This window comes from Chenopodium album, chromosome 8, assembly GCF_948465745.1.
Source record: "Chenopodium album chromosome 8, dcCheAlbu1.1, whole genome shotgun sequence".
NCBI lineage: Eukaryota > Viridiplantae > Streptophyta > Magnoliopsida > Caryophyllales > Amaranthaceae > Chenopodium > Chenopodium album.
The window spans coordinates 67,119,823-67,146,039 of NC_137841.1; the positions used below are offsets into that span (position 1 = coordinate 67,119,823).

Here is a 26,217-nt window from a genome sequence, read left to right on the forward strand (position 1 = left end):
GATATAGACTTTTTGAAAGAGTGAGTAGCTACTTATTTAGCCGATAGAATTGCACGAAATTCGATGAATGATTAGGTATGTTGGTACATTGAACGGCAATATTATTATGATTAGGGGTATGATTAGATTAGTAGGACAATAACATAAAACATTGAGCCACACTCCTAGCTTGTTTGTTTAAGGGGCAAATATAAAATGTTATGGGTCATCACCATTTCACCTTGCTACCTCTTTTAACCTTATCTTCTCCTAATTTGACTTATATTGTGGAATGGAAGTATCATGTCATTTTTTTTTAAGTCTAAATTACAATAAAAGCATCTTTTATGATTGCTTGCACATGGTTATTGGTTAGAGCACTGCCAAAAACTTTTTGGTTTGATTTGTATTGGTGGTTTCATTGAATATAAGAATGACCTACTCTTTAACATTAATACACATTTTAATAAATTGTTGAGCCACATATTTATTTTCCAATTGTTTGGGATATCAACCTACTGTACTTTCTAATTTTTGTAAGTATAATAAATTATCGCCTTATTAAGACTAGTTTCATCGTTGTCCTTTTGTAAACCTATGACTCTTTACATCTTTTAGTAAATTATAGTCTATACTATATGAATTACAACACCACTTAGCTTAAGTTAAATTTGAGTAAGATCTTTCTTTTAATGGTTTTGATATTCTTGATTAGTTTTTGTTTATCAACTAAGATTTCATATTAATATGCTTCTCTTATGCATTAGAATATTATTTAAAAAAAAATAAAAAATCATCAAAATTGTGAATGGTTGTAAGAACATCAAATAGAAACAAAGGATGTTTACATTAATGAAATCTTGTGTAACTTCAATCTTGAGATGAGTTCAAACCTTCTAGTACAAAGTTGAAATTGGCCAAGTTCTATTATATAATAAATTCTTATTATATTAATGCAAATCTCATAAGTAGATCATCCATTATGATTACTAATACATGGCATAATATTGACACAAGCACGTGAAAATTTAGCTTTTGTAATCCAAGTGGCTAACACAAGTGTCATACTTAGATATCAATCATAATAACTATAAACAATCATTGCTATAATTTGTATCGTATTGATTAATTCTATTGTCTTGATTTTGTTGTAACATAATTGAGCTGAAAAATAAACTCAATAAGCGGCGTGGCCGGCTTCTAGTACAAAGAACTTTGTATTTTTGTATCATTGCACGTCACTCTCAGAGTATTTTTTATATTTTATTTTTATGACTAAGTTAACCTAAGATGAGTAAACTCTATTTTAGACCTAGGTAGTAGTATCTAAGTTAGATTTTGGGTTGTTAATAATTTGATGTATTAAGTCTCACTTGGGACACTTATGATGGCTATTGAATAGTATAGACTTTTCTTACTATCTCTGTTTTATATTATTTGCAACGACTAGACATTCTTCCTCTCTATTTTATGTCAAATCACTAAGTTCGAGTAATCTGTTCACTAATGGTGGAGATATAAAATTATCTAATTAGGTTTTATTAAGACTAGAGTAGATAAATTTTCACCGGAATTAAGTGATGGATCATTTCATCCAAAACAAGCAAATAATTTGGAACAAGGTTTGTCTTTATCAATCAATTTACTTTCAATCAAAATCCACAAAAAATTGAACAGTGTTGGTGTTTATCAACCAATACTACTACAAAATCGACATTAATACTACGTAGTACTTATTTTGGTATGTAGTGCAGCAACATATACACTAAATTAAAGGTTAAATACTTATTATATTGGGTAGCCTACCCTCTATACATCTCTCACCACAGCTATCATCCATACCTTGCCTCATTATGGAGGAAATACAAGATAAATATAATGTACAAAAGGGCGTTCCTGCCCAGAGAAAGCGCCCTGAAATCACTGCCTTAAGAAGAACCAAGATTGGAAGTGCAGGGATGCCATTCTTCCTAGAGACAGATGATAAATACTCTCATTACCAGGGAAACGGTCTAAAATATGAGCAACTGCATGCGTCCCATTTCATCCAGGTCCTGCACATTCCTCCCACACGAGTCTTCTCCTTATTGTTGTCACTCTTGGACAACGGTCACATCTGATACTCATAGACTCAGCAGCCAGAAAATGTCCAAATTTTATGTTGACTCCACCAAATTCCATATTGGATCGACAGAAGATATAATGACATGCAAGAGAAATATATTTCAGGTCCCAGTGCATATAGGAGATCAGTCCAGCCATTTATCTTTTCATCCACAAGCTGCTATCAACTTTTGAAGTTTTTGTGCCAAAGAAGACTGGTTTTTACTCTCATACACTTCAATCAGTGATTTTATTGCCTGCAACACTAACTCTCTTTTTTGGTTCCTACAGAAGTCCACTTCATCATCTTGCTGAATTCTTGACTCAAGCGATGAGCACAAATCTTTCAACCAACATTCAAGGAACAATGCTTTCTGAAAGACACAAATAAAGACAATGAGCTAAACTTGCAATTTTTTTTTAAAATAATCAACTTCAGTACTACTACAGTAGAAGATAATGTGCAAAGTCATTAACGACAGGAAAACATTACAAACAGAAGCTAGCTAAATCATTAGAGGATTTTTACAAGGTTACCAAGCCACCAGATCCTATTAGTAATTTATTAAACATGTGATTTATAGGAGAAATTTGGCTATTTTGCATAACTATACATCAGAGACCATGGAACCTGCGTGCTTGTCACCAACAAAACATTTGTGGAGTAGTTGTGATTAGATATGAAAACAAGCAGTAATTTGATAACTATATACGAAAACATCATAATAGCATGGATGCATAATAAGTACAACAAAAACATATAAAAGCAATAATCTTCGTCATATGTGGAGTATAATATCAAATAAATACTTACTTTGAGAAGAAACTCTTTCAGTGGTTCATGACTGTTGCTTGAGCAAAGACCAAGTACGTGAAGCATGCTTGCGGTCAGCTGCATCATCCGGTAAAAAAAGAATTACAAAATGAATTAAGAATAAAACATATCAACACATCACTCATATACAGCACTAAATATCACAAATTTAATAAAAATTAGCATATTCTAATACATAAAAGAATCTTGTAGTTGAGGCCTTGAGGGTGTAAGCATTGGGGTGGACTGTGGAGCACTTCATAATCTTCATTAATCTATTCATTTAATGCATTTCCATAAATTTTAGAAATCATCATTTAATAATTTAAAATTTAAAAAAAAAAAAAAAAAAAAAAAAAAACCCTTTTATAATGTATGGTCCAGTGATAATTACTTGAAGATTTTCTCTGTTCCATCTATTAACTTAACAGTAAAATGACATATATCCCCTCAAGTGTTCAAACATAATAAATTCATAACTTCAAGGAGGCAGATACAGGTAGAATGGACACTGCAGAGTCTATAGCTATAAAATGTAGTTCTAGAAAGAATAAAGTTCCAACAAAATATTATAAAAGCATTGCAAACAACAACAGGTAGTTTGGCAATATATGACACCAAATTTGAAATTAGCATGATTCAAATAAAGCAAATACTTTGCATCACAATTCACAAATACATTCAAAATTTCTGACCTGCTTCTCCAGAGCAATTCTATACTTGAAACTAGGAGTTGAATGTTGGTCTGTTGTCAAATTTTCAAGAATGTGTAGGATACTTTGAACAACATCTGAGAACGAACTGCCATAATCTGAAGAGAGAAGAAACCAATAATAATAAACAATCAAATAACTAAGGGTTCGTTTGGCATCACTGTGGTTTACTGTTTTCTGTTTTTTTTGTTTTTTAAAATCATATGATATATATCATGTAATGAATAAAAAATTAGTCAAATTTATTAAAATTATGATAATTTTGAAAACTGACAACCAAAAAGTGGAAACACCTTTTTCTTGTTTCCTGTTTTTGGTTTTTAGTTTAAAAAAAAACAGAAAACTAAAAACAAAAAACAATGCCAAACAATCCCTAAACTAATTATTAAAAACCAATAACACAATCAAAAGAATAATATTCAAAGTTCTGGTATTGGGAAAAAAGCTATAAGATGTATAATATTATTCTCATGTACCTTTTGCTTGAAGATGTTTACTTGTCATTTAAGTGTATTGGAGATATAAATATCAGCCATCTCTTAGTTTTTCCTTTAAGATATTCACTATTAGACATGCAATTTTTTTTATATGTAAAAATTTCTATATTCCTTTTAAGCCTACTTAACTCTTTTTTTTTTTTTAATTTTTTTTTATAATATTATCAGAAACTTGAAATGCCAATACACTATTAGCCATTTTACAACACCAATGCAGTGTATCCTGTCGCTATATAAATTTAATTACCAATGGAATAATTAACAATTCTTTAATCTGTGGTCTTATTTTAAAATGACACTTGTATAATGAAGTAATTGATGCCACATTTATGAGTGGTTAAATAGGATAACTATATCATTGATGGTATGATACATATATTAAGAAAACAACATCATAGTGAAATATATAGCAGATATTATGGGTGAAGGGAGCTGAAGTTTGATTAAACTTGATACTCACCAAGCAATGTTGATGGAACAGCCAAAGCAGCGGCAGCTTGTATCCGGATTTTGTAGTTGGAAGAGTCACGAAGCAGCAGTAGAAGAATACTATAAATTGACGAAGCCCTGACAGAACATAAGATTCGACAATTTATAGATTTTTATAGAAGAGACAGAAATAAAAGTGACAAAACCAAGCTACATTAAAGGACAAGCCAACTGAATCTTGATATCCAGAGAAAGGCTGAAATTATCCACAAGAGCTGTCAAAGGAAAGGTTAAGGGTTGAAGAGAAGCAATGAGTAAAGCCATTGTTCTTTGCCATTCTTCACACATAACTTCGGCAGCTAGGCTTCTTAATAGAAAAGTAAAAAAAAAATATTATACCTTAAAGAAAAACCTCAGGAGAAAAGTTCAAATATCTGCAGAACATAAATACGATGAAATTCTGTAGATAATCGAACAGCCAAGCCCAGCAAGTACCATTTCATATGAACTACCACTTACTTAAGCAGATGCCTTGATCAAACAAGGCTAATCAGGCTGCAAGGCTTTCCTAACAAGATCTAAATGGCTCAACCATGGCAATTCCCAATGAAGATTGCTTTGGCTAACATTATTTTGTAAAGGGCCTTAGGGGCAGCACAAGCACTAGTTACTGGGTTCAAACGGCATCTGGAAGCCAAAGGTTTCAAAAAGGATATACACTTTTGTAAAGGGTTGGACTTTAATGAGCTTATTTAACTAAGTGGTATATTTGGTGACAATACAATGTTCTAGACTGTACACCTGATGACTATGTTATGTGCTAGATCCATGGATTTTTTCAGAGTGTGTGTTCAAGTTCCTAATGTTGATTGTTAAAAAATTAAAGAGATGGAAAACCCTGCAGTGTTTTGCTCATACGGCCAGTAAATATATAGAGATACTATGGTTGAATTTAGGAGAAAAATTACTGATAGCCTTCTGCATATCCTTTTAATTAGCATGTTTTTTTCGCCTTTTGGTCTCCAATATGTTAACTAGATTTTAAAGTTAAATACATGCTTATCTAGCGAGTGGTCCAAAACTCCAATATGTTTCAGAAAGCAGCAACCCATTCGCTCTTTTGCTTGGAGCAGTCCTGGATGTCTAGGTCCTCTATACAGTAGATTTCTCTTTCATTTTTATTAGTAGAGTTCTCAAGGGAACAAAAGGGTCGAATAGGAGAGGAAATACCCCCCTCCCCCCCCCCCCCCCCAAAAAAAAAGGAAAAAAAGAAGAAAATAAAAAGAGCCCATTACCAATCCGATCGCTGCATTCTCAGTGATTCATTCAGAAACAAGTTACTTAATGCATGGCAAACATTCCATTGGACCTGCAATAAAGGCCTTCTATTAGAAAAATGTATACTAAAATAACCAGCAAAAACAAAAAATACATTCAAAAAACAACTTACCTTCACATTTCCGGTGGTAATACATGAGAGGAAAGCTTGCACGATTTTCTCTAATAAATGAACACATCCCAAGGGATCTGAAGATAAGGCAGTGTCCTTATTAGTTACAGTGCACTTCCAGGAAAAATTCTCCATCTTGCTGATTCCAGGACATGTAACTGGACATTTTCCTTGTTCAAGGGGATTTGCAAACAGGATCACTCTTGAAAGATTACCTAGAGCTCTAACAGCATTTGACTTAATCTGAGGCACAAAATAGGGTCATTTAGCGAGTAGCAGGTAAATTAAGAGGAAGAGCACAATGAATTAGTGTAATTAGGTATCCTAGCAACAATATGTAAAAGGCTGAGAATGAAAATACTGAGATGACACTTAATTTAAAATTTGCCATCTAAATAGGTGTAGGAATCATTCATTTGAAGAATCTATACATCTTATGTTGAACTGAGGGCAATGTAGTACAAGGGTAATAGAAGTCTAACTAAAGAAAATGAAAGTGAATATAAGAAAGGATGAGATAATGATAGTGTCCTCCATCTCTCTCTTTTCCTTATGTCACAGCTCTTATCTCCTATAGCATCACCTCTAATCACTTATGTTTTTCTTAGGTTGACTATTATAACTCCCTTAGTTCATTACCCCCAATCCAAGCATGGCCTAAGTTGCATCCAGAGCCACAAGGAAGGAAGATAAGCAATTTCAATAAATAATTGTTCAAAAAATTAAAAAGAAGGGGAGATGAAGTGCATGATTGAAAACACTGATAAATTTTTAAAAATATTAAAAAGAAGGGGAAATAAACCGCATGATTGAAAACACTAAGAATATACGTAAAATTCCAAACAAGTTACAAAGCCATCTTCTTGCAATATGGTATACAGATGGCTAGACAGGCTAGCTGATGAAGTTCTTGCTTAAAGCCAAGACCAGGAGAACAAGAGCAAATATCTCCTTACAGCTAGTTCACTCAGCAACATCAAAAAACCCACTTACATCAAACCATATGGGGATTCTTGTCAAAGTAGGTTTGTGGAGGGTAAGAGATGCATAGTGTCACCCTTGCACATAATAGGAAGCGCTTTGCCCCTTTCCTCTTTCTACAGGTATAAGACAGGAGCAATTTGGGGAATTGACTAATGCTCTTGTAGTAAAAAGAGACTCAGGGTCACTCAGCTGTCGGCTACTTTTCAACTTTAAGCATCAAGAAGATTGATAATATCCTCCTCTCTTTATATATCCTGATTTTTTTAAAATGACGAAGAGAGTTGACAGAAATAAACATGACGATATAACTTAACTTTTAACACATGGAGACTATTCACAACAAAATACATGCAAAACCCAGAATCCTCTAATGATAGGTAAACTACCTTATCTCCATCTGTTGTTAGCTTCAAAGAACATTCTAACAATGTCACCAGTCGGAAATTTGCTTCAGAGTCTGTAAGAAAAAGATAAACCATAATGTGACATAATCCCCATATCATATGATTCTAGGAAAATGATAATGAAAAGCTGTACACAATTAGCTTAAAACCATCCACATGAAACTGTGCAAAGCTTTGATCTTGAACATATAAAAACAAAAATATATAATAAAAATAATAATTTGACCCACCTACCTAAGGAAATTTCAGAAACACTGTGTCGAAATGAGTCGCATATGTTTGCCAAAGCCCAAGATGCAGTGACACGCACCTGCAGCAGGAATATTCATACAAAAATATAGCAAAATGAAAAAAATCTATAACATATAAATTAATAGTAAGGGGGGAGAGAGTTCCATGAATACAAATAGTTTGAGTTCAAGATAAAGCCAATAGAAGATACCAAGACAGGCTGATCATGTGTATTGACCTCCACAGCATTGATAAACTCATGAAGGATTTCTGCACTATATGGTTAACCATCCATTTAGCATATTTTTTTTATCATGATTTAAAAACAAGTCACCACAAAAAATATTTTGGAGTACTTCATATTACCTCTTAAAAATCTCTGGAAAACACGCAATGACACCAATCGCTCGACACGCAGCTGCCCTTACTGAAGGGACTGAATCATTTGCAGCTTTTATCTGAAAATTTTGAAGCAACATATTTATGACACTATACAGCCAGTAGAGTAATAAAACCAGATGAAGAACAGATATATACTCACACAGGAAGAAAGGATGAACTGCTGCTGCTGCTTCCTAAGAGAAAATAAGACAGCACAAGTGATACCAGCAAAACAAGTAATTGATGCAGCTCTCACCTACCAGACAACAAAAACTTTGCAATAAGTTTTATTACAAATTTGAACTGTTTAGCCTGGCATAATTTGTTGCTGTTGTTAAATAAAAGACTGAAAGAAATATGGAGGGGGGGGGGGGGGGGGAGTGCAGGCACGAAAGGTAGCAAACATGAAAAATGAAAATGACTAATGAACCCAGAGAAGACCCACCACTTCAAACAATGTCCTGCCCCTTCTAAGGGGAAAAATCTCAATTATAAACACAACATCAAAAAATCGGGCTTGACCGCTATTGGTTATATATTATTCAAGATTCAACTTCTATGAAAAAGATTCATATATATAACCATTTGGTTTCTCTTCCTTGACAGCTTTGTTCCATAAATAACTAATTTAAAAAAATACTAACTTCAGAGCTATAACGGATTGTTCACAAGGTAAGAGAATATTTCCTGATTCAACCATGTAAATGTAAGTATGATAGAAATGGAAATATGTCGAGCTACAGACTCATATAACTGGAGCTATAAAATTAAAGGGATGATCTCCAAACAGCCAGATGACAGTGATATGAGTGGAGTCAGGTTAACAACTAGTAGACCAAGAAATCGAGCTTCAGTGTGGCACTCGTTCACGTATGTGCTTTAAGGAGAAAACTTTAGAACTAGACTAGGCAATGGATCAGCTACTTTTGCATGGGGAGAATGGCACCAAATAATGGCCACAAGAACTTCGGGAAAGTAGGAAACCCAAGAAACTGGTGCCAGCAGTGATGCATACAGAATTCTAGGACTACGGAGCAAATAGAGACAACTAATTCACTCTAGAAAGTTCAGTTCAGTGAGCCTCGGCTAATGCTTCCCAGCAAATTAAAGGCAAAATGACCAATCACTTTATCTTCAGACATGAACTCAATTATTAATAGTTCATCCTAGGCAGAGAACAGGAATACAATCACTTTATCTTCAGACATGAACTCAATTATTATCCTAGGCAGAGACCAGGAATAAATTTTTGCCATAAACAGTTGTTGGCTTCAAGTAGCCTCTACACTATTTAAAAATCTGTCAATTAAGCAAGAATCGGAAGAAACAAAGAAAAGATACAAAGCAAAGCTGTCAACCTGGAAATTTGAAAATTCCAAGAAAATTAATGCAAATTCACAAGAGAAAGATGAAAAAGCAGTACACTCAAAAGCAGAGAAGAAACTAGTTGTTCATTGAGGATCCTAGACTCACACTCTACCCAAATATCAGTAGACAAAAACCAAAATGATGAATAGCCCCTTCGAACTACCCATAACTCCCAACCCTGACAGAGTCAAACCAAAGGACATATCCAATGCTCTCACAGATGAAGCAATAAAACAGAAAATTTGGTATGACAATATGAATAATAGGCTCCAGAATCCAGAGCTGTGTCACTAATGGATCACACAAAAAGATTCCTTTTTCACCTTACATATAAGATATAAGCAGATAGGAAAGGAGGGAAAAACAGTGCAAGATTAAAAACAGTTCCATCCATAAGGTCTTTTAGAATTACAGAGCCTCTTTCCCCTCTTACCATATAGATCACAATGAATATTGTACAGAATATGTCGGTCAAATAAATTTCGCTACCTCATACCTGTGATACTCACAACCAATCTAACCAGCATTCAGTTCTAAATCTCGTCTTCAAGTCTCCAAATTCATAGCTTCTCAAAAAATGTCCATTCTGCAATTAGCTTTCCACGCAGGTTGGTCAATTCACTCCTTTTCCTAATAGTACTTACATGGGTTCACAGCCAGCTACTTTGAACTAAAATTTTCCAAAATTCCAAGGTTTTCTTTACCTATACAAGCATATAGCAACGTCAAAGCCTGGTGATAATTCAAAACTTAATGCTTCAAGGAAGATCAAGCTACAGATGGTCTCAATGTCACTCAAAGTAGTACTGGTCCCATTTCCCTCCAATAAAAGCCTTATGTGGACGACAACTACTTTAGTTGTTAAAATCTAGGGGGGGGGGGGGGGGGGGGGGGCACTACCCAAACCTGAGTTGAGATCGAATCTAGTCTAAAATAAAATAAAATAAAAGTGTTACATACAATTATTCAAGATAATCCTGCCTTCACCCTACCCACACCCCCTAACACTACAGTACAAGACACGTTCACCATGTTAATAAAAAATGCAATCCCTTCTGGTCCTAACAGCATGCACGGAGGTGATGTAAACAACACATCTTATACATAAGATGTAACTCGGAATCAGCTAAGAAATCCTTTTTTTATTCTCTGATCAGCTATTTTAGCATTGCAATATAATAATTCTCCTCATTTACTACAAAGTTGACATGCTTCCCTTACATGTACTCACTATTGTCAGGCCAAAGCCAAATTTACACAGTAACTAACCAAATTTGCAATGGATATACAGAAGCAAGCTAGTAGTAAGACTCTTAACGCTTCCCAGATATAACAGATACGACATAGACCCAAACTCACCTCCTATACTAGTAAAACTTCTCCATAACTATTAAGAAAGCTTGTAATGGACATATTGATGTTACTTTCACTGCTTCACAGACATAACACATGATCCTTCAAAAAAATTACACTTGAAGGAATTCCTATTTTTCAAAATCGTAATACAACTATCACCTTCCAAGGTGCTTGCACTATTTATTCACACAAATTTTATAGAAAACATAACAAATATTTTGAGAAAAACGAATGTGCCAACTGAAGGGAGCACATGAATCATTAAATTAATTAGGACAAAGGCTCTTAGAATTCACAGTAAAGTACTACAATAAATATGAAGCACGCTTAAAATGTTGGGCCAAAACAAGTATAAAGTACTCCTCCAATGTAGACTAACATCTATAGGAACATGACAGGGAAGGAACAGTATAACAAAGCAAATGGACTTACACTCCAGGCAAGTCATAAAAACGTCCTCTTTATGAACACTAGTTTATAAAAAAAAAAAATATTTAAGATTTCGTGTTATGTTGTATCAAAACAATCATCAAAAGTCATGACACACCAATTTATAAAGCCAGCCAATTTCTGTCTTTTTCAGATAAACACTCACAAGCCAAATAATTAACTAAACGCACCATTCCAGATACATGACATATAGATATGGATATATGTTTCTCAATGGCCTCAGACCACACTGGGTTTCCTGACAGATTGTCTCTGGAAGGCACGACATTCTCCAAATCATATGATGGGGCAGAAGAGATTTTTTTGTCACGCACAAAGTCTGACACAAAAGGAGTCTCTCCTAATCTGTCACCGAATAGATCCTCAGTTCCTTTAAATCCAGATACTGCGCGAAGACATTCATCTAAAACCTGGGGGGAAAAAAAAAGACATCATAATGGTTTAACAGGTTCTAAAACACAGTAGAATGTCAATTTAAAATACAGTCACATTGAGAATTTAGAAATCTTCTACTCCCTGAAGGTTTGACACAATAATCTGCCAGACGGCGATGTAAATTATTTTAAAAACAAGAATTACAAAGCAGGGGACTTCATACCTTGACAGCAGATGACACAACCTTATCCATAGATGATAGACTCTCATGTCCAAAAGCTCCTTTTGAATACGATAACCTAAAAGTGTCTGGTCTCAAAATTTGATATACGGTAGCTGAAATTTGTTTCCAACACGCAGCCACTATGTTAGGGTAGTTGTGGCATAGAGCTTTGAGGGCCTGTAACAAACTTGAAAGAAATTGTAACATATCATCATACTACACAAGAATACAACTAAACAGCTTAGTGGCAGCACAATCATCTGACTGGTGATCAGGATTAGAACAAGAAAAGTTTCTTCAAAGCTAGACTAAATAATTGCACCATGTAATTAGGCAATTAAAATCAGAAAAGAGAGGGGGGGAGGGGGGGGGGGCACCATTTAGCTGTAATTAACGGTTCTAATCTTTTTGGGAAATGCTAACACCAGGACAAGATTCATTTACAAAAAGATATTGATGTTCAGTCAATACCTGGAGAGCTTCCAAACATATTGGTGGATTTGCGACTTGCTCAGCGTGTCGAAGCAGAGTAATCAAGACACCTGATCCTCCTTTATCCAAATATAAACCTGAAATCAAGCTCATATAAGTACGAATTCAAAGTTGGACTCCTAGAAAAATGAGATAAATTAAAACCCCATCAATCAAAAATAACACAAAAGATTAAAATTAGTAAACTGATTGAGGAATGACAAGCTCAAAAAATATTTCTGTAGGTATACAGACCAAAACCTGTATGACCGTGACAGTAAAAGAGACAGAAAGAAAGGAATCACAAATGCACAAGAATTCCATTTTACCACACACTTTCAAGGGATGCAAGAAAAATATTGGGATATGATAGTGAGTTAATGTTAGGAAATAAGGTGTAATTGTGTTTGATTAATGCGGAACAAGTCAATGAAAAATAAGAATGAGAAAAAGAAATAAAGAAGATAAACAAACAACACAAGGATTTACGTGGTTCGGTCAAAATAGACCTACATCCACGGGTGGGGGATTCGAGAGCTTCTTCACTATAATGGAGAAAGAAACAAGAGAATAATACAAGGAGTCCTAAATCTAACGGCTCAAAAAAAGGTATTATCTAATTGATCAACTAAAGGGCCCTTTTATAACACAAGGAAACCCTAATAAAACCCTAAGATTGCTCCCCAAGTATACTCAAATAGCCGTCATAGAAAAGATATAATTTTAGGAAATATTCCATCAATTATCCTAGATTAAACTAACTACGGAGCTATAGCTCGGCAGCTAGCTCATGTCTGCCGCAAGTCCTCATAGGGCCGAGCTATAGCTCACTCGCATAGAGCTATAGCTCGCAGCCTCGTTACAAATTTCCAGCTTCGTCAGGTTTTCGTAAAACGGTCATAACTTTTTCGTTTCTTATCGGAATTGGGCATATGACCTATCATTGGAAAGCTCTTGAACCAAGCTATCACCTCCAACTTGAATCACCTCTAAATCAGTTGTAGTTTGAGAGATATAAACGTTCAAAGTCAGCCCTGCTAGATTTCGAGTAACAATTTAACAGATAAGACTACAACAGGTAACAAGTTTCAGTTAACAACTTGTCCCTCTATTGCATTAACCAGTCAACAGTCTTATTCAAATTGATTAAGATCATTGTCAAAAAAAAGATCAATCACCTAGAAGGAAAGATGTTAATGTATCACACTGTTCTGGGCAGCACAAGTCTTCATGTTGAGACATTTCCAAATTAGTTAACATTTTCAGACCACAGATTTAGGATCACTAATTGCTCAACTGTAAGTTATAACATGAGAACTAATATTAGCCATTGAAATCCCCAGTAAAGAGGGGTCCAGGAGTGAAGACCAAGTGGACGCCCCACAGTGAGCTCGGCTACTTGTCTTTATTTTTCTCTGATTTCTCTTTACGATTCCATAAAAATGCTAATGCAATTATGCATATTAATCCAGTAAATTTAAAAAAAAAATAAAATAAAAATAGCCAAAACATCACAACTAACAAAAGCACCAGCAATGACTAGGAGAAAGTGAGCCAACCTGCAGATATTTCAGCTTCAAACATTTCATTAACATGTGAAGAAGAAGGAGATGTAGATACAGCTCCAGTCAAGCAACTGATAGAAATAGCCTGTGAGATAAAATTGTGGAAAATTTCCTCTCAATAACAAAATTTAGGATAAATTCAGAATTATTAGTTTCACAAAAATAGTGCAGTCAGAAAACCAGCCAACTAACCAGTAAACTGGTTTGATCATTTTTAAATGAAAAACCCTCCTCAATTCTCAATCGAAGAGATGAAAGGACTCTGGGCAACAACTCTCCAGGCATCCTCGAATACCTAAGGAATACATCAAGCTATTAGAACAAATCCCTCGGGAAAAAAGCATATAAAGAACAATCCCAAATTCCCAGTTAGCATAAACAAGTGTTCCTCATTCTGAATACTCTCAATTTTTTAAAGTTTGATACTAATAATCTACCTCAACAAATCACATCAATTCTCTTATGTAAACAGGATCTCCCAAAGAATAAACTAGTGGCAAGGATAACAAGAAAACTTCACATCAACGAGGTATAAATAATAAATAGAACAGAACTTGGTCGTTTCAATCTTCTTCTTCTTCTTCAATCTTGATCGTGTCAATAAACTGAAAAATTCACTGCTGTTTTTCTTAGGATTACATAGTCTAGATAAATAAAAAGGTCAATAACTGTACATGCTATTTTAAATTTTTGTCAAAGCGCAAATAGTGGTGTGTTTTGGTTCAAGGATCCTGATAGAACTGAAAATAAAACTCAATTGTTGCATTACAGAACGACTATTCTGTCAATCATGGATTATGGGGTTGCAATTGAAGTGTTCAACAAACCCAGTCACAAAACACTGCAATAAAAACCACAACCCCCTCGCCGCGTCATTCATTACGTAACAAAATCAAAATCTGTTATTGCAGTATGAGGTACATAAGGAAGGGAGACATGGGAAAGTAATTCAGATAGACTACTTCCAGCCATACCTCCTCCCAAAAGCAATACAGAATGAAGCTTTGACTCTAACCAAAGCAAGAAATACATGATGAACCCAGGATATGAATCTACACATTAAAGCATGAAACTGCAAGTGTTTTACCATCGTAGCCAAAAGAAATAGTTTCACCAAGTAAACCTAGGGAAAACTTTTGGGACAAAACTTCACAACACCCCACTTTGCTGCTCTGTTAGCTTCTGTTAATTTTAAGCATTGTTGATGAAATTACATAATCTCCATGATGCATAGTAAATCATTTTGACCTTTAGATGAAATTAATTGATCATTATCCTCAACGGATCCTCTAGAACTCAATGCTCCAAGTTTGTTTGACTTGTCTCCAGGGCTTCCCTCAACATTCAACTCCTTGTCTAAGAAAAATGTCCTCCAACTCTTCCTAACATCTAATTATATCTCTTGGACCGAAGACGAGTGGATGTCAAACTCTTATCAGTTATCACAGACTACCTCACCCACCACAACCTCCATCTCCAAACTCTCCAATGAGAAATTTATCCTTCCCTAAAATACAATATCTCCGCAATATCCTGCTCCTTCCCTCAAACTCCATTATTCGATCCATTATTCGACAAACAATCTGATTAATAGAATTTATTCAATCAAAAAGGCTCAAGTCATTTAAACATATTAAACCCAATTATAAAAGCGTGAGGTGCACCAAGCGCATATTGTCCTTGGATCCTAGGCAGGAGGAATAAGTGAAGATGTGCACTTCTTGTAGGCCAGGCACACCTTAATGCATATAATTTTTTTCTTACATGGTGCATACGCTTGCAATAAAGGAGCCTTACAATTTATTACAGTAATATTAAGCACATCTAGCACAAAACTGTCTCGGAATTGGGAAATCACGGTCTTTTCTTCTACGTGATATAGCCTAAGGAAGCACAAAATTGTCTTGGAATTGGAAAATCATGATCTTTTCTTCTACGTGATATAGTCTAAGGAAGCTCAACCTCATTTACTATAGGAACAAATGCAATTCAAGTAAAATTTTCACAGTTAGCAACCAACACTCATTTCCAGTTCTTGGTCCCCAACTCTCCACAATCTCTTTAACACTTGAAACCCCCCTATGGTCCTATCCCCAGAACAGAATAATAAGAAAAGCCGAGAGGGAAAAGGAGACATGTATTTCAGGCACCAAGCATGCATAATCCTTGCCTCATATTACATGAAGCTCAAGGTTTTAAAATTTAGCAAGAAATATACAGCAGAAAGAAATCAGACAGTAACGTGCCCTAGACTGGTGTAGCACAGAATAGCAAAGAGCAAAAATATTTACGGTGTGGATGATATCAACAGCATGAGAATCTTGAACAAGGAAGTCAATAGTCCAGTATGCCTCTCGTGTTGAATCAAGTATAGCACACCTGCACCATCAACAGATATATCCATCGGAAATTAAAAGGGAAGAAAAATGATTTAAGAGAAAAGCAATATTTGTTAGCATACAATATCAGACAGAAAAAAAATCCTCAACATAAAGAGTTCAGATCTTGTGTATACCAGCGTGAAGTTGCATGAGTATCTGACCCAGAGAGCTTGAGAGTGCCATGTAAGAACCACATTTAGTTGAATCCCTGTATTCTGCAACCTGCAGAGCTACAGAGGAAGGCTCCTCCAGCATGGCAGCAATCGCTGAGGCAGATGCCAGGCGTGTCTAGCAAGCAAATGACAATGCATGATTAATAAACATGTGTAGGAAGAATGATACAAGGTTCCAGAAAACAAATTAGCTGACTAGACAGTGTCAGATAATAATATAACACTAATAAAATGGCTCTTGAAGCCACATTAGCAGAAAGTAATGCAAAAATGTAGGTTTTATCAAATTGAGGCATCAGTACCTTCAGGAATGGATCAAATAACAAGCAAGTCATCAAAGTCGCCTCATACTTCCTGCAAATAAGCAAGCAGTACCTTAAGAAATTGATCAAAAAACTCGAAGAGATCAAAACTATTTCAATTATGACTGCAAGGAAAAAGATATAGCAAAGAGGAACCACATGCAAAATAGCAAAATATGTTATGCAGAAGAGCACAGGCGCACAGCACCAAGATACGCATATAATGATCAAAGAAAAAAGTACAACCACAATAGTGATAAAAAAATTGACAAATAAAAAAAAATACAAATAAAGATGGACAACAAGAGGAACATATTGTTCACCTTGGTTGAAGTACATCATTAGTTGGCAAAAGCATTGTCCATTGGGCAATGAAAGCCTTTGGATCAGCTTCACAAAGATCCTACAAACCCATAATTATGGAGAAAAAAAAAACATTGAAAGTGAGAACTAATCAATCTTAGGTTCAGTAATAAGCTAAACGATAATATGCATGGCACAAAAACTTAGTTTATCAGGTTCTAACTTTTTCTGCTCAATGTAAGCTGTGTTATTTAATCATTTATCAAACAAAGAAGTCCCTTTCACAAAAGATACAACTCGCCTTCAGCTTGTACTAAAATACTAGGCAAGGCGTTTGAGTATTATCTAGGAAACTGCAATTATTTATAACTAAAACATTCACTACGCCATACAGTACAAAAAATCATGACTTTTACTTGAAAGGCTTCACATGGTCACACGAAGTTCCAGCAGATAATTTGAAGAAGTGCAACTTGCAATGTTAAGACTGGTACAAAAAGGAAAGGAGTGATGAAAAGAGTATCATCGGAGTGAAAAAAAAAAAATGCCAATCACGGTTTACATTACTAAGAAAATGCAACCCAAAATGGAAAATCATTGTAAAGCCCCAAAGGAACATGAGATGTACTTCTCTATCCCATAAAGCTGTCCGACTCATATTTAAGGTTTCAACTACACAATAGCCCTTGCTATTAAGAATGCCTTGCCCCTCTGGCTCAGGAAAATCAAACAGGTGACAACATAGAAGGTGAGTGAGCAGACCCAATGTCACAACACCAAACTGCCTGTTGAAATGACAAGTAGCTACCTCACAATGCACAAACAAATGATACCCTACTTTATACTCTGACAGCACAAGACAGACAAATCTAAGACGCATACTTATAATTGCTAAATGCTAAGTCTGCATAGTGAAAACTGTCATTTGTGTTGAGCCTCCTCAAAAAAGCCATCACAGAAAGGTTTACTGTCATTGAGACCTGACAATTCCATATGTAATTGGCATAATTAGAGAGATAGGTGGGAGATTTCAGTAAATGGCTACAGTTAAAAAAAAAATAGCCCATATACCATACCCTCTTATATGGAATATCTTTAAAAGTATAGTCTGCGGTCTGCCACACCCCCACTAGTCAAATCACCAAAGATAGTTCCCAAAGAAGAAGAATAGATGTATCCTTGAACAAGTTTCAGAGGACTGGAATAATTCTGCATGACTATTAAACTGCTAGCAACCAATTCCTCGAACCACATAATTGCTGACATAAGAAAACCAGCCAAATAGGGAATCACTATTACCATTTCTCTACCAATAACATGTCCATAAACACCAAATTACCAACCATTCTCATCTCCAGATTGCAAACTATAGGCAAATTTTTCCATAAACAACAAATTTACAACCATTCTCATCTCCAAATTACAACCACTCTCTTAACCAAAAAAGAAATTGCTCTTCAGAGAGACCCACTGGAATGTGCAAATTTTTGAAGAAAGTGACATACACTCGGGTAAGAGCCCAAATGCACTTCTTAGTTAGAGGTTCAAGGACATAATAAATTTATGATGTAAGAATTAAAATACTACAGGAATAGTTTAAGGTAGAAACAAAATTCTCCAATTTTCACCTGTATACAATTGATAGCAGCAACTCTGGCCTTACAGCTGCGCACAGTATCAAAATCTTTTGGTCCAATGTCACTATCACTATAGTCAGAATCAGATGATGAACATTCAAGTGGCGAAGAGTCATGATCTGATGATATTTGAGATGGCTTAGTTAGTGGCTGCTGCAGAGAAGAACCTGTCCTCCTGCGCAAATGTGGAGGCCTGTATGCACCAACATCCTTTTTGATGGTTTCCTTTGAAGAAAACCTATGGCTTGAAGGGCCTGGATCCTTATCTCCATGACAGGATAACGAGCTTGAAGTATTTAGGCCATAAGCTAAAAATACTCTTAATGCTGCTATAAAAGCTGCTAACTGCAATGTCACAATGTTAATACAAGAGTTGATTCAGTTCAAGACATAAAGCAAAAACCTCATTCCCCAAGAAGAGAATCAATAACTCACATGATCTGAAAGAGAACCCTTCCGATTTACAAGTACAAGGTGAAGACATTGCAGAACTGAGGTGTAAAACCTGCAAAACATAAATAAAAAAAAAAAGGTTAGGACTTCTAACCAACACATTAAAAAAAATATAACGTCAAAAAATAAGGACCAAGGAAGCAAGGGTAACCACTGGTCATTTTTTCAGAAAATTAACTTAGAAAATTTAATACAGGGTGCTTACTAGTAGACAGAAAATTCTCTGCATAAAGAAAAAAATTATTTCTAAAATTATTAGAAGACCAAATCACCCAAAGCAACAAAAGCTCCAATAAACTCACTAGCAGCTATGAGACGAAGCACATATCTACTTTTATAGGACTATGTGAGTCCCCAAGGCTGGAGGCAAGGTTGGAACCATGGTATAAAAACTCGGCCGTGATGTCGCGTTTCGCCCGAGATGTAACGGAATTTGAAGTTACCGAACCGAGATTTAGCGTTTTGTAACGGGGTATTAAAAAACGCCGCATTTTTTACCGATACGGCCGATACACCTCGGATTGCGCGAGATATAAGCATATAGCTTGACTTTGCAAGTTTAATTATTTTATTGAACATGTATTGCAGCTTCCATGGTTGCGATTTTGCAAAGACTCCATTGTTAGCTTGTTGTGGACTTTAAAGAGAGAGAAAAAGGGACAAAATTAAAGATTAAAATACTGTGGTAGATGGAGGGGGAGTTGGGTGGGACAGCTGTCCACATCTTGTGATTTCTTTTATCTACATCTTTTAATTACTTCTTGACTTATTGACCCCAACTAAAGAAGAAGTCACGTGATGATCTAGGGGATTTCAATATTGTTTATCATTTTTTAAAAATTCCACTGCTTTACTTATGTTTACATCTTACTTGTAGTTTTCCATGTAAATTGTTTCATTATTATACGAATATAAATAATAATAATTGGATAGATGACAATCAATTTACAATTTAAACTTTTTTTTAAAAATATAATTTAAAAAACTCTTAAACAAAAATTCTTCCGCGATGACTGATATCTGGTCCGCGATCAACGCATCATCTCCGTTACCGCATTACCGCAACCGTTCCCGCGATCGCGACCGAAACCGCGTTTTTATACCATGGTTGGAACTGCCTCCTTAGCGAACATAAATCCCCTCAGGCTAGAACTTTGCAGTTTTGCTCCTCCAAGCTGTGTTTGTCACCATCAATTGACAGACACTCAGAGATAAAAATCTTCTAAAATGTTTATGAAAAGGTCCTTTCTCTCAAATGAGTTTACAGTGTACTTCTAGACTTTAAGCTTGTTAGCTCTTCATCAAAGACTTTCAAAATAAATGCGACGTTGTAAAATGAAGAAAAAAAAGATCTATTTATCAGCCTAGAAACTCAGCAGAAAAAACAAATGGTTAAAGGCACATCAAGACTCTCAAAACATAAGTTAATACAAGCATTTGAAAAATAAAAATAGAAAAATTTATATATATAAAAAAAAGGCATCCCTCACTCCCTCAGCAGCTATTAAGTTAATTGTTAACATAGTATATCAAAAGCTCCAAACTCCTTTGCACAGAAACAAAACATAGCAGGAAAGACAAGACATGAAACTTTCAATGAGACAGCCTTTCCTTTTCAATAGAGTGCAAATCTCATTACTGCAGTAAGGTTTTTGGTCTTTCCCATTAAATTATACCACCTCAAACCCAAAGCATTGAAGCTTGCATGTGAAATTGTGCAAAACACACATCTAATAGTCAAGAACAAATTAAAGAAACCCAAAGCATATGCTCCTTTATTGTTGATATGTTAGAAATGGAGTGCCTCATAATTCACTTTCTCTATACGCATTTAATCCAACTATTCACTAAAACATGCTCCAATTGGTTCACTTTCACTCACCTTAATCTTTGCAAAAATTCAACTAAAACAAACACTATTAAATGAATGGAGTTTCTAAACATCAAAAGTAAAAAAAAAAAAAAAAAAAAAAAAAGGATTACCTTGACAGGACACCATCCTCTGCAATAAGCATCTTGGCCGCAAGTGAATCCATTACTTTCCTCAGCACCTAATTCAGAAAATAGATAATCTAAGTTGTCCACTAAGACATGCATCAAGAACTTAAAAAAATCAAATAGTACACACCTCAACAACAGACTGCCAAGTGCCTACAGGAAAAGAAGATCCAACTCTTGTAAATGATTCACTGACCATACAAAAGGCAGTCGTTTGAACTTTCCACAAGCTGGCATGTTGAACTTTCCCAGAGTCACCACGACAACTCATATTACCATTGGATTGATATGAGCCGTTCAACTCGGAATGACAGCATACAACAATATGAAGGAGGAATTCCACCAACTGAATGTTTTCTGATGTTGAAGACCTTCGAGGATCCATGCTGATCAGATGCCTGAAGTTATTTATGCAACAGAATTGAAAACAGAAGAACTATATTAGCTCTCCATGTCGAACAGAGAAATGACAAGTGACTTTAAGACTGAATTTCATATAGTAGGCTAAATTTCCTCTTAAGGTGAGCTTTTGAGTGGACTTTGGTGTAGGGTAGAATCAATACTTCAAAAGAAATGACCAAAGATGGATATTTTGCAGGGTATTTTCATGTTACATTGTTCCAATAGCGAGTCTTTCTTACATCTCTTTCTTTGTTGTAAGAATGGGAGATGGCAAGTAATATTTGGAGGAGGCTATTTGACTTGTATGGTGAGTGCCAGGGTTTCCCTAATACTGTTTTGGATCTGCTGCAAGTTCGATTTGTGGGCTTTGGAAGGGCAAAGAAGATGACAATATAGTCGTGTAATACTTTCATGGCAAATTTGCAGTGTCTGTAGTTAGAGCAGAATGTGTCTCAGAAATTTGCTTTAACTATTGACTTACAGAATAACTTTTTAGCTTCGTTGTAGGCAAAGGCAGCGGGGGCTTTTAGCAGTTACTCATTGAAGGAAATTCAATAAATAAATAAATAAAGGGAGGAAGTACTATAATCCAGGCGATCAGGCTACAAAATCCTTCCATCTATTAATATCTATATATTTTGTAACATCAAATTTTACTATGCTCTAACTAGACAAAGCAGCATTTAGACTGTTCTTATGATATATTATTACATGACATAGATAGACCTGAATCAAAATGTACATAGGACTACAAAATATAAGGTTTAAGTATTCAGAAATAACTTAGAGAGGAAAAAACAATGAACAATACTTAGCTACTTATTTTGTTATACAGATATGAAGTAGAATCCATTATTCAATCTAGTAATTCGGGGCTTAATTTTCATTTACATCTCAAATGGTTCAACTCAGCTATTCACAACGTCACCAGTCCATTAAACTGCACCCGCCTCCTCCTCTTAATTAAATCGCCACCCAAACCACCATCACCATCCCCACCTACATCTTAGATAAAACATCACCACCATCACAAAGAAAATCCCCCCCACTAGAACCCTACCATAGAAACTCTAATCCAAGCATAAGTGTCCAAACACATTGTTGTCCAAAAAAGATGTGTAAAAAAACTTTTATCTATCCAAGTCATCAAATAAGAATAAGTTGGAATCATAAGCAAGCAACGGCTGAAAGATAACCACCACTTTAAAACCCTCAACAACATCATGCCAATCCCTACATGATCCTATGACCTAACACATCCAGTAATATAGGAAAGAAAAAGATACTAAAGGATCCCATTGTCACAATCCTATGAAGACCTTAAATTATCTAACACATCACCCATTAAATTTACCAATTCAAACGTACTATTAAACACATCCCATGATCCATCTCCTCTCCCAAATCTCATAGCCCTAACTCCAAAACAATCAGCCATAAGCCTTCTCTAAATTCAGCTTGAATAGAATAATCCTTCAATTCATACTTTAGCATTATCAAATACCTTATTTTATAATAACGAGGCATAAATATGTATACCCTCAAGAGAAGCACAAGATTCTACCAAAATCATACTCAGAAGCACCATAAACAATCCATTAGGACTTTTGCTAAAATTTGATAAAGAGAACTTTCAAACAAGCTTAACAAACTTAGAGTTCATACCTTGAATATAGTAACAATCTCATATAAACCTAACTTGTTGGGTTCATACTGGAAAAACACTCTAGTACCTTCCCCAAAAATTCTTGCTAATAGCACTATATCAACAAAAGCAATAAGGCTCAGGGACCTATCAATCTAATATAGGATTGAACAACTCCTTACTACCTAAACAGGATCTCGAAGAGACCTCAAATACAACATTTGCAACAGATATCATTACAATAAGCAAACAAACATGTTTAATAAATGGACTTCCTATTGCATTTAAACCAGTGATCAAAGACTAACAGGGAAATAGACAGAATGCTTAGTTATATACATGGCTATAGCCCAAGCGCCCAAAATACCTCCTATTGATTGGCAGTTGATATGAGTTGGTCCCAAGTAACAGAGACAAACAGGCAAACAACTTGACAAACCACATCATTTCTACAACCCACTAATCAACAAGCTTGAACCCACTAAACACTGTCCAGTAGCTAGAGTTAGAGGCCAAATCAAAAGCTGTTTTCAGACACCTCAGGATAATATGCTTAATGCTTCTTGGTAGCTATATTACACAGCCAGAAAAGCACAATAAATATACATATGGAGCACTAAACAAACCTTATTGTTTCCAGACAATCCTTCGTAGCTTTTATGCCAGTCGAATTGTCAGAGACAGATCCTACTCTGACAGCATTTTCAATAAAATACTTTGCTATCTTGCTGAAAGACCCAAGCATCTCAGACCAAGCAGATGAACTCAATGCAAGTGGAACGCGAAGAGCAATATTGTAAATCTGCGACATATACAATATAAATGAAGTCAGGATAAGCATAATTAGATAAGATGCGGAAACCAATAAGTTTAAAAATGTGTTAAATAACAAGAATTTTCTCCATCAATGTGACAACATAAAAAATGAAACATAGTATGGAGTCTCTTGCTTTCTTTTCTTCTCTCACTCATGCTTTTCTAGAAAATCTTAATGGACACCCTCACTGTTGATCAGTTAATTCGTATTATAATTTTAGGTACTAGTCTATAGCAATAAAACCAGAAAAACATATGGCTGAACAGAGGTCAAGAATTCAGGTCAGCAAACACGAGCTCATGAACCAGATAACATTCAGGATCGCTTTGTCAATAAGCCCATATTCCTTAAACTGAAGCCTTGAAATTCACTTTAATGTATTATACAAAGTAGCAGGGTAATCCACTATAACTTTGCCAAGTAGGCCATGTTCCTTTCAATTTATCTTTACCAAACAGACGTTATATTATTATATTAGCAGAACAATATCAGCCATAAGGTTTGAATATTAAAAAAAAAAAAAAAATTAGAAAAAAAAGAACTTTATTTATTCTCATTGTATTACACATGGATCCGTAGATTGGAAGACCAAAGCTGCAAAAAACCTATGTTACTCGGACTCTTTGTTTTACCTCAAGTACCCATGTCGGACCCTTGACACTCGGACATGGGTATGACACTCGGACACTTCATTTTAGTTCAAAATCATAGAATTTTTTCACAAAATAGGCGAGTCGGACACTTGGACACATACCCGTGTCGGACATGGGTACCCGAGCCCGAGTAACATAGCAAAAAACTACCTCTTTCAATCTAGTATGAAAGTCAAAGTTTAACTATATTCTTGATTTCTAAATAATAATATGTTATTAAAATACCTATTTCCAGAACAAATATGGCAAATACATTAAGTAGATCATCTTCCTATTGCCACCCTCTTTCAATTCTTTTCTATCAGTGAGAGCACATACAGTAAACATTATGAGTTGGTCATTTTCCTCTTGCCACCCTTTTTTGACTCATTTTTATTGGTTATTGACAATATAAATGCATATTCATAAGCACATCTAACCTCAAATGTACTCCTTGGAAGCAACTTAAGTTTCCATTGACCTATAACATAATAGCATAAGGTCCTATAATGTTTAATCCATTGAGAATTGGAGCCCTAGTCGCGACTTTGGAATATCTCTCGCACATAAGAGACTGGCTAGTTGGCCACTAAATCATAGTAATATAACCACAGCATAATCTAACGATTACATGAAATCTAGCAACAATTCCAGCTATAGCTGATTAAATTTATTTTTCAAAATTAGAAACCGGAATGTAAATCACAATTTCCTTATGCAAAAAAACCTTCCTTAATCTGAGCCATAGCCTCATAGATAGAACCCTCTTTTCACAATTAAGCATCCATCTATTTTCAAAAGCGATAATACTCCACGACATAACTTGGCAATGAAAATTAACCCATACACAAAAAGTTACAATGACATTACCAGATGACAAATAAGATATAAAGCACGCCCCGTGCCTTCATTCGTGCAATTGCTCGAAGCTGCCACATTCAAAAGATATATCAAATCCGATGTAACCTGAAATAAAACAATCCTGATCAACATCCAACACGAAAATAAAAGAACGAATAAGCCAATATATAAAAATGCAATACCTCATGAGGTGGAAGCAAAGGAGCAGCAGCAACAAATGAGTTAAAGTGAGCGAATACGAGTTCATCGAGCACGGGAAGAACACTAATCAAAGTGTCAGTAGAATGAATTTGCGATTGAGTTTGAGTTTCATCCCTTAAAGTCAAAAAAGCAGTCCTCCATGATCTCACTAACACAATTGAATTAGACAACTCTGTTTCTTCAGCCATTCTACCAATTTTTGGTTTGACGATCAAATAACAATCAAAATTGATATAATTTCCTTCTGCTGTGTAAATAAAATTGATTAAATTTTGCAATTTGGAAAATAATTAGGGAAGAAAAAATTAAAAAGTTGCGAAATCTGAAACAAGCGGTTGAAAATTAGGGTTCAATTACCTGGAATGTTCTTCTTCAATCGCAGAAGCTTCGATTCATCAGGAAATGTTAGGGTTTATAGGATTATTATTTGCATCATCAAATTTTAGCCATTTTTGGAGGGAAATTGACTAATTGAGGTATATGTTAGGGTTCTAGCTGGATTTATTGTTTACACAATTTTTAAACCTGGGTTCACATTAATTACAGAAAAAATTATCAATAATTATACAACCTTTTGATTATTCCTAATTTTGTAAATACTATTTTTCAAAAAAACAAA

The 26,217-nt window shown here is 35.1% G+C and overlaps 1 protein-coding gene across 2 annotated transcripts; it reads right to left on the bottom strand.

The window, feature by feature from the left end:
• Window positions 1-1,600: 1,600 nt before the first annotated feature.
• On the bottom strand, window positions 1,601-26,104 carry LOC145642062 (uncharacterized). Of its 2 annotated transcripts, none has more exons than XM_081693140.1 (28): window positions 25,956-26,104; window positions 25,580-25,842; window positions 25,407-25,502; window positions 23,714-23,889; window positions 21,171-21,438; window positions 21,026-21,093; window positions 19,025-19,094; window positions 18,581-18,934; window positions 16,973-17,052; window positions 16,650-16,701; window positions 16,309-16,462; window positions 16,085-16,172; window positions 13,986-14,088; window positions 13,788-13,878; window positions 12,229-12,326; window positions 11,758-11,934; window positions 11,330-11,569; window positions 8,146-8,241; window positions 7,971-8,062; window positions 7,816-7,879; window positions 7,608-7,683; window positions 7,356-7,426; window positions 5,986-6,228; window positions 5,831-5,904; window positions 4,567-4,673; window positions 3,592-3,707; window positions 2,897-2,974; window positions 1,601-2,456 (listed from the first exon to the last, which is right to left on the bottom strand). In XM_081693140.1, exons 2-28 carry the CDS (start codon window positions 25,784-25,786, stop codon window positions 2,250-2,252), a joined length of 3,546 nt encoding a protein of 1,181 aa, XP_081549266.1. In that variant the 5' UTR covers window positions 25,787-25,842; window positions 25,956-26,104; the 3' UTR covers window positions 1,601-2,249. The 2 variants fall into 2 exon arrangements, with proteins under 2 accessions (XP_081549266.1, XP_081549267.1); XM_081693141.1 differs by having other exon boundaries at window positions 25,580-25,845.
• Window positions 26,105-26,217: the final 113 nt, after the last annotated feature.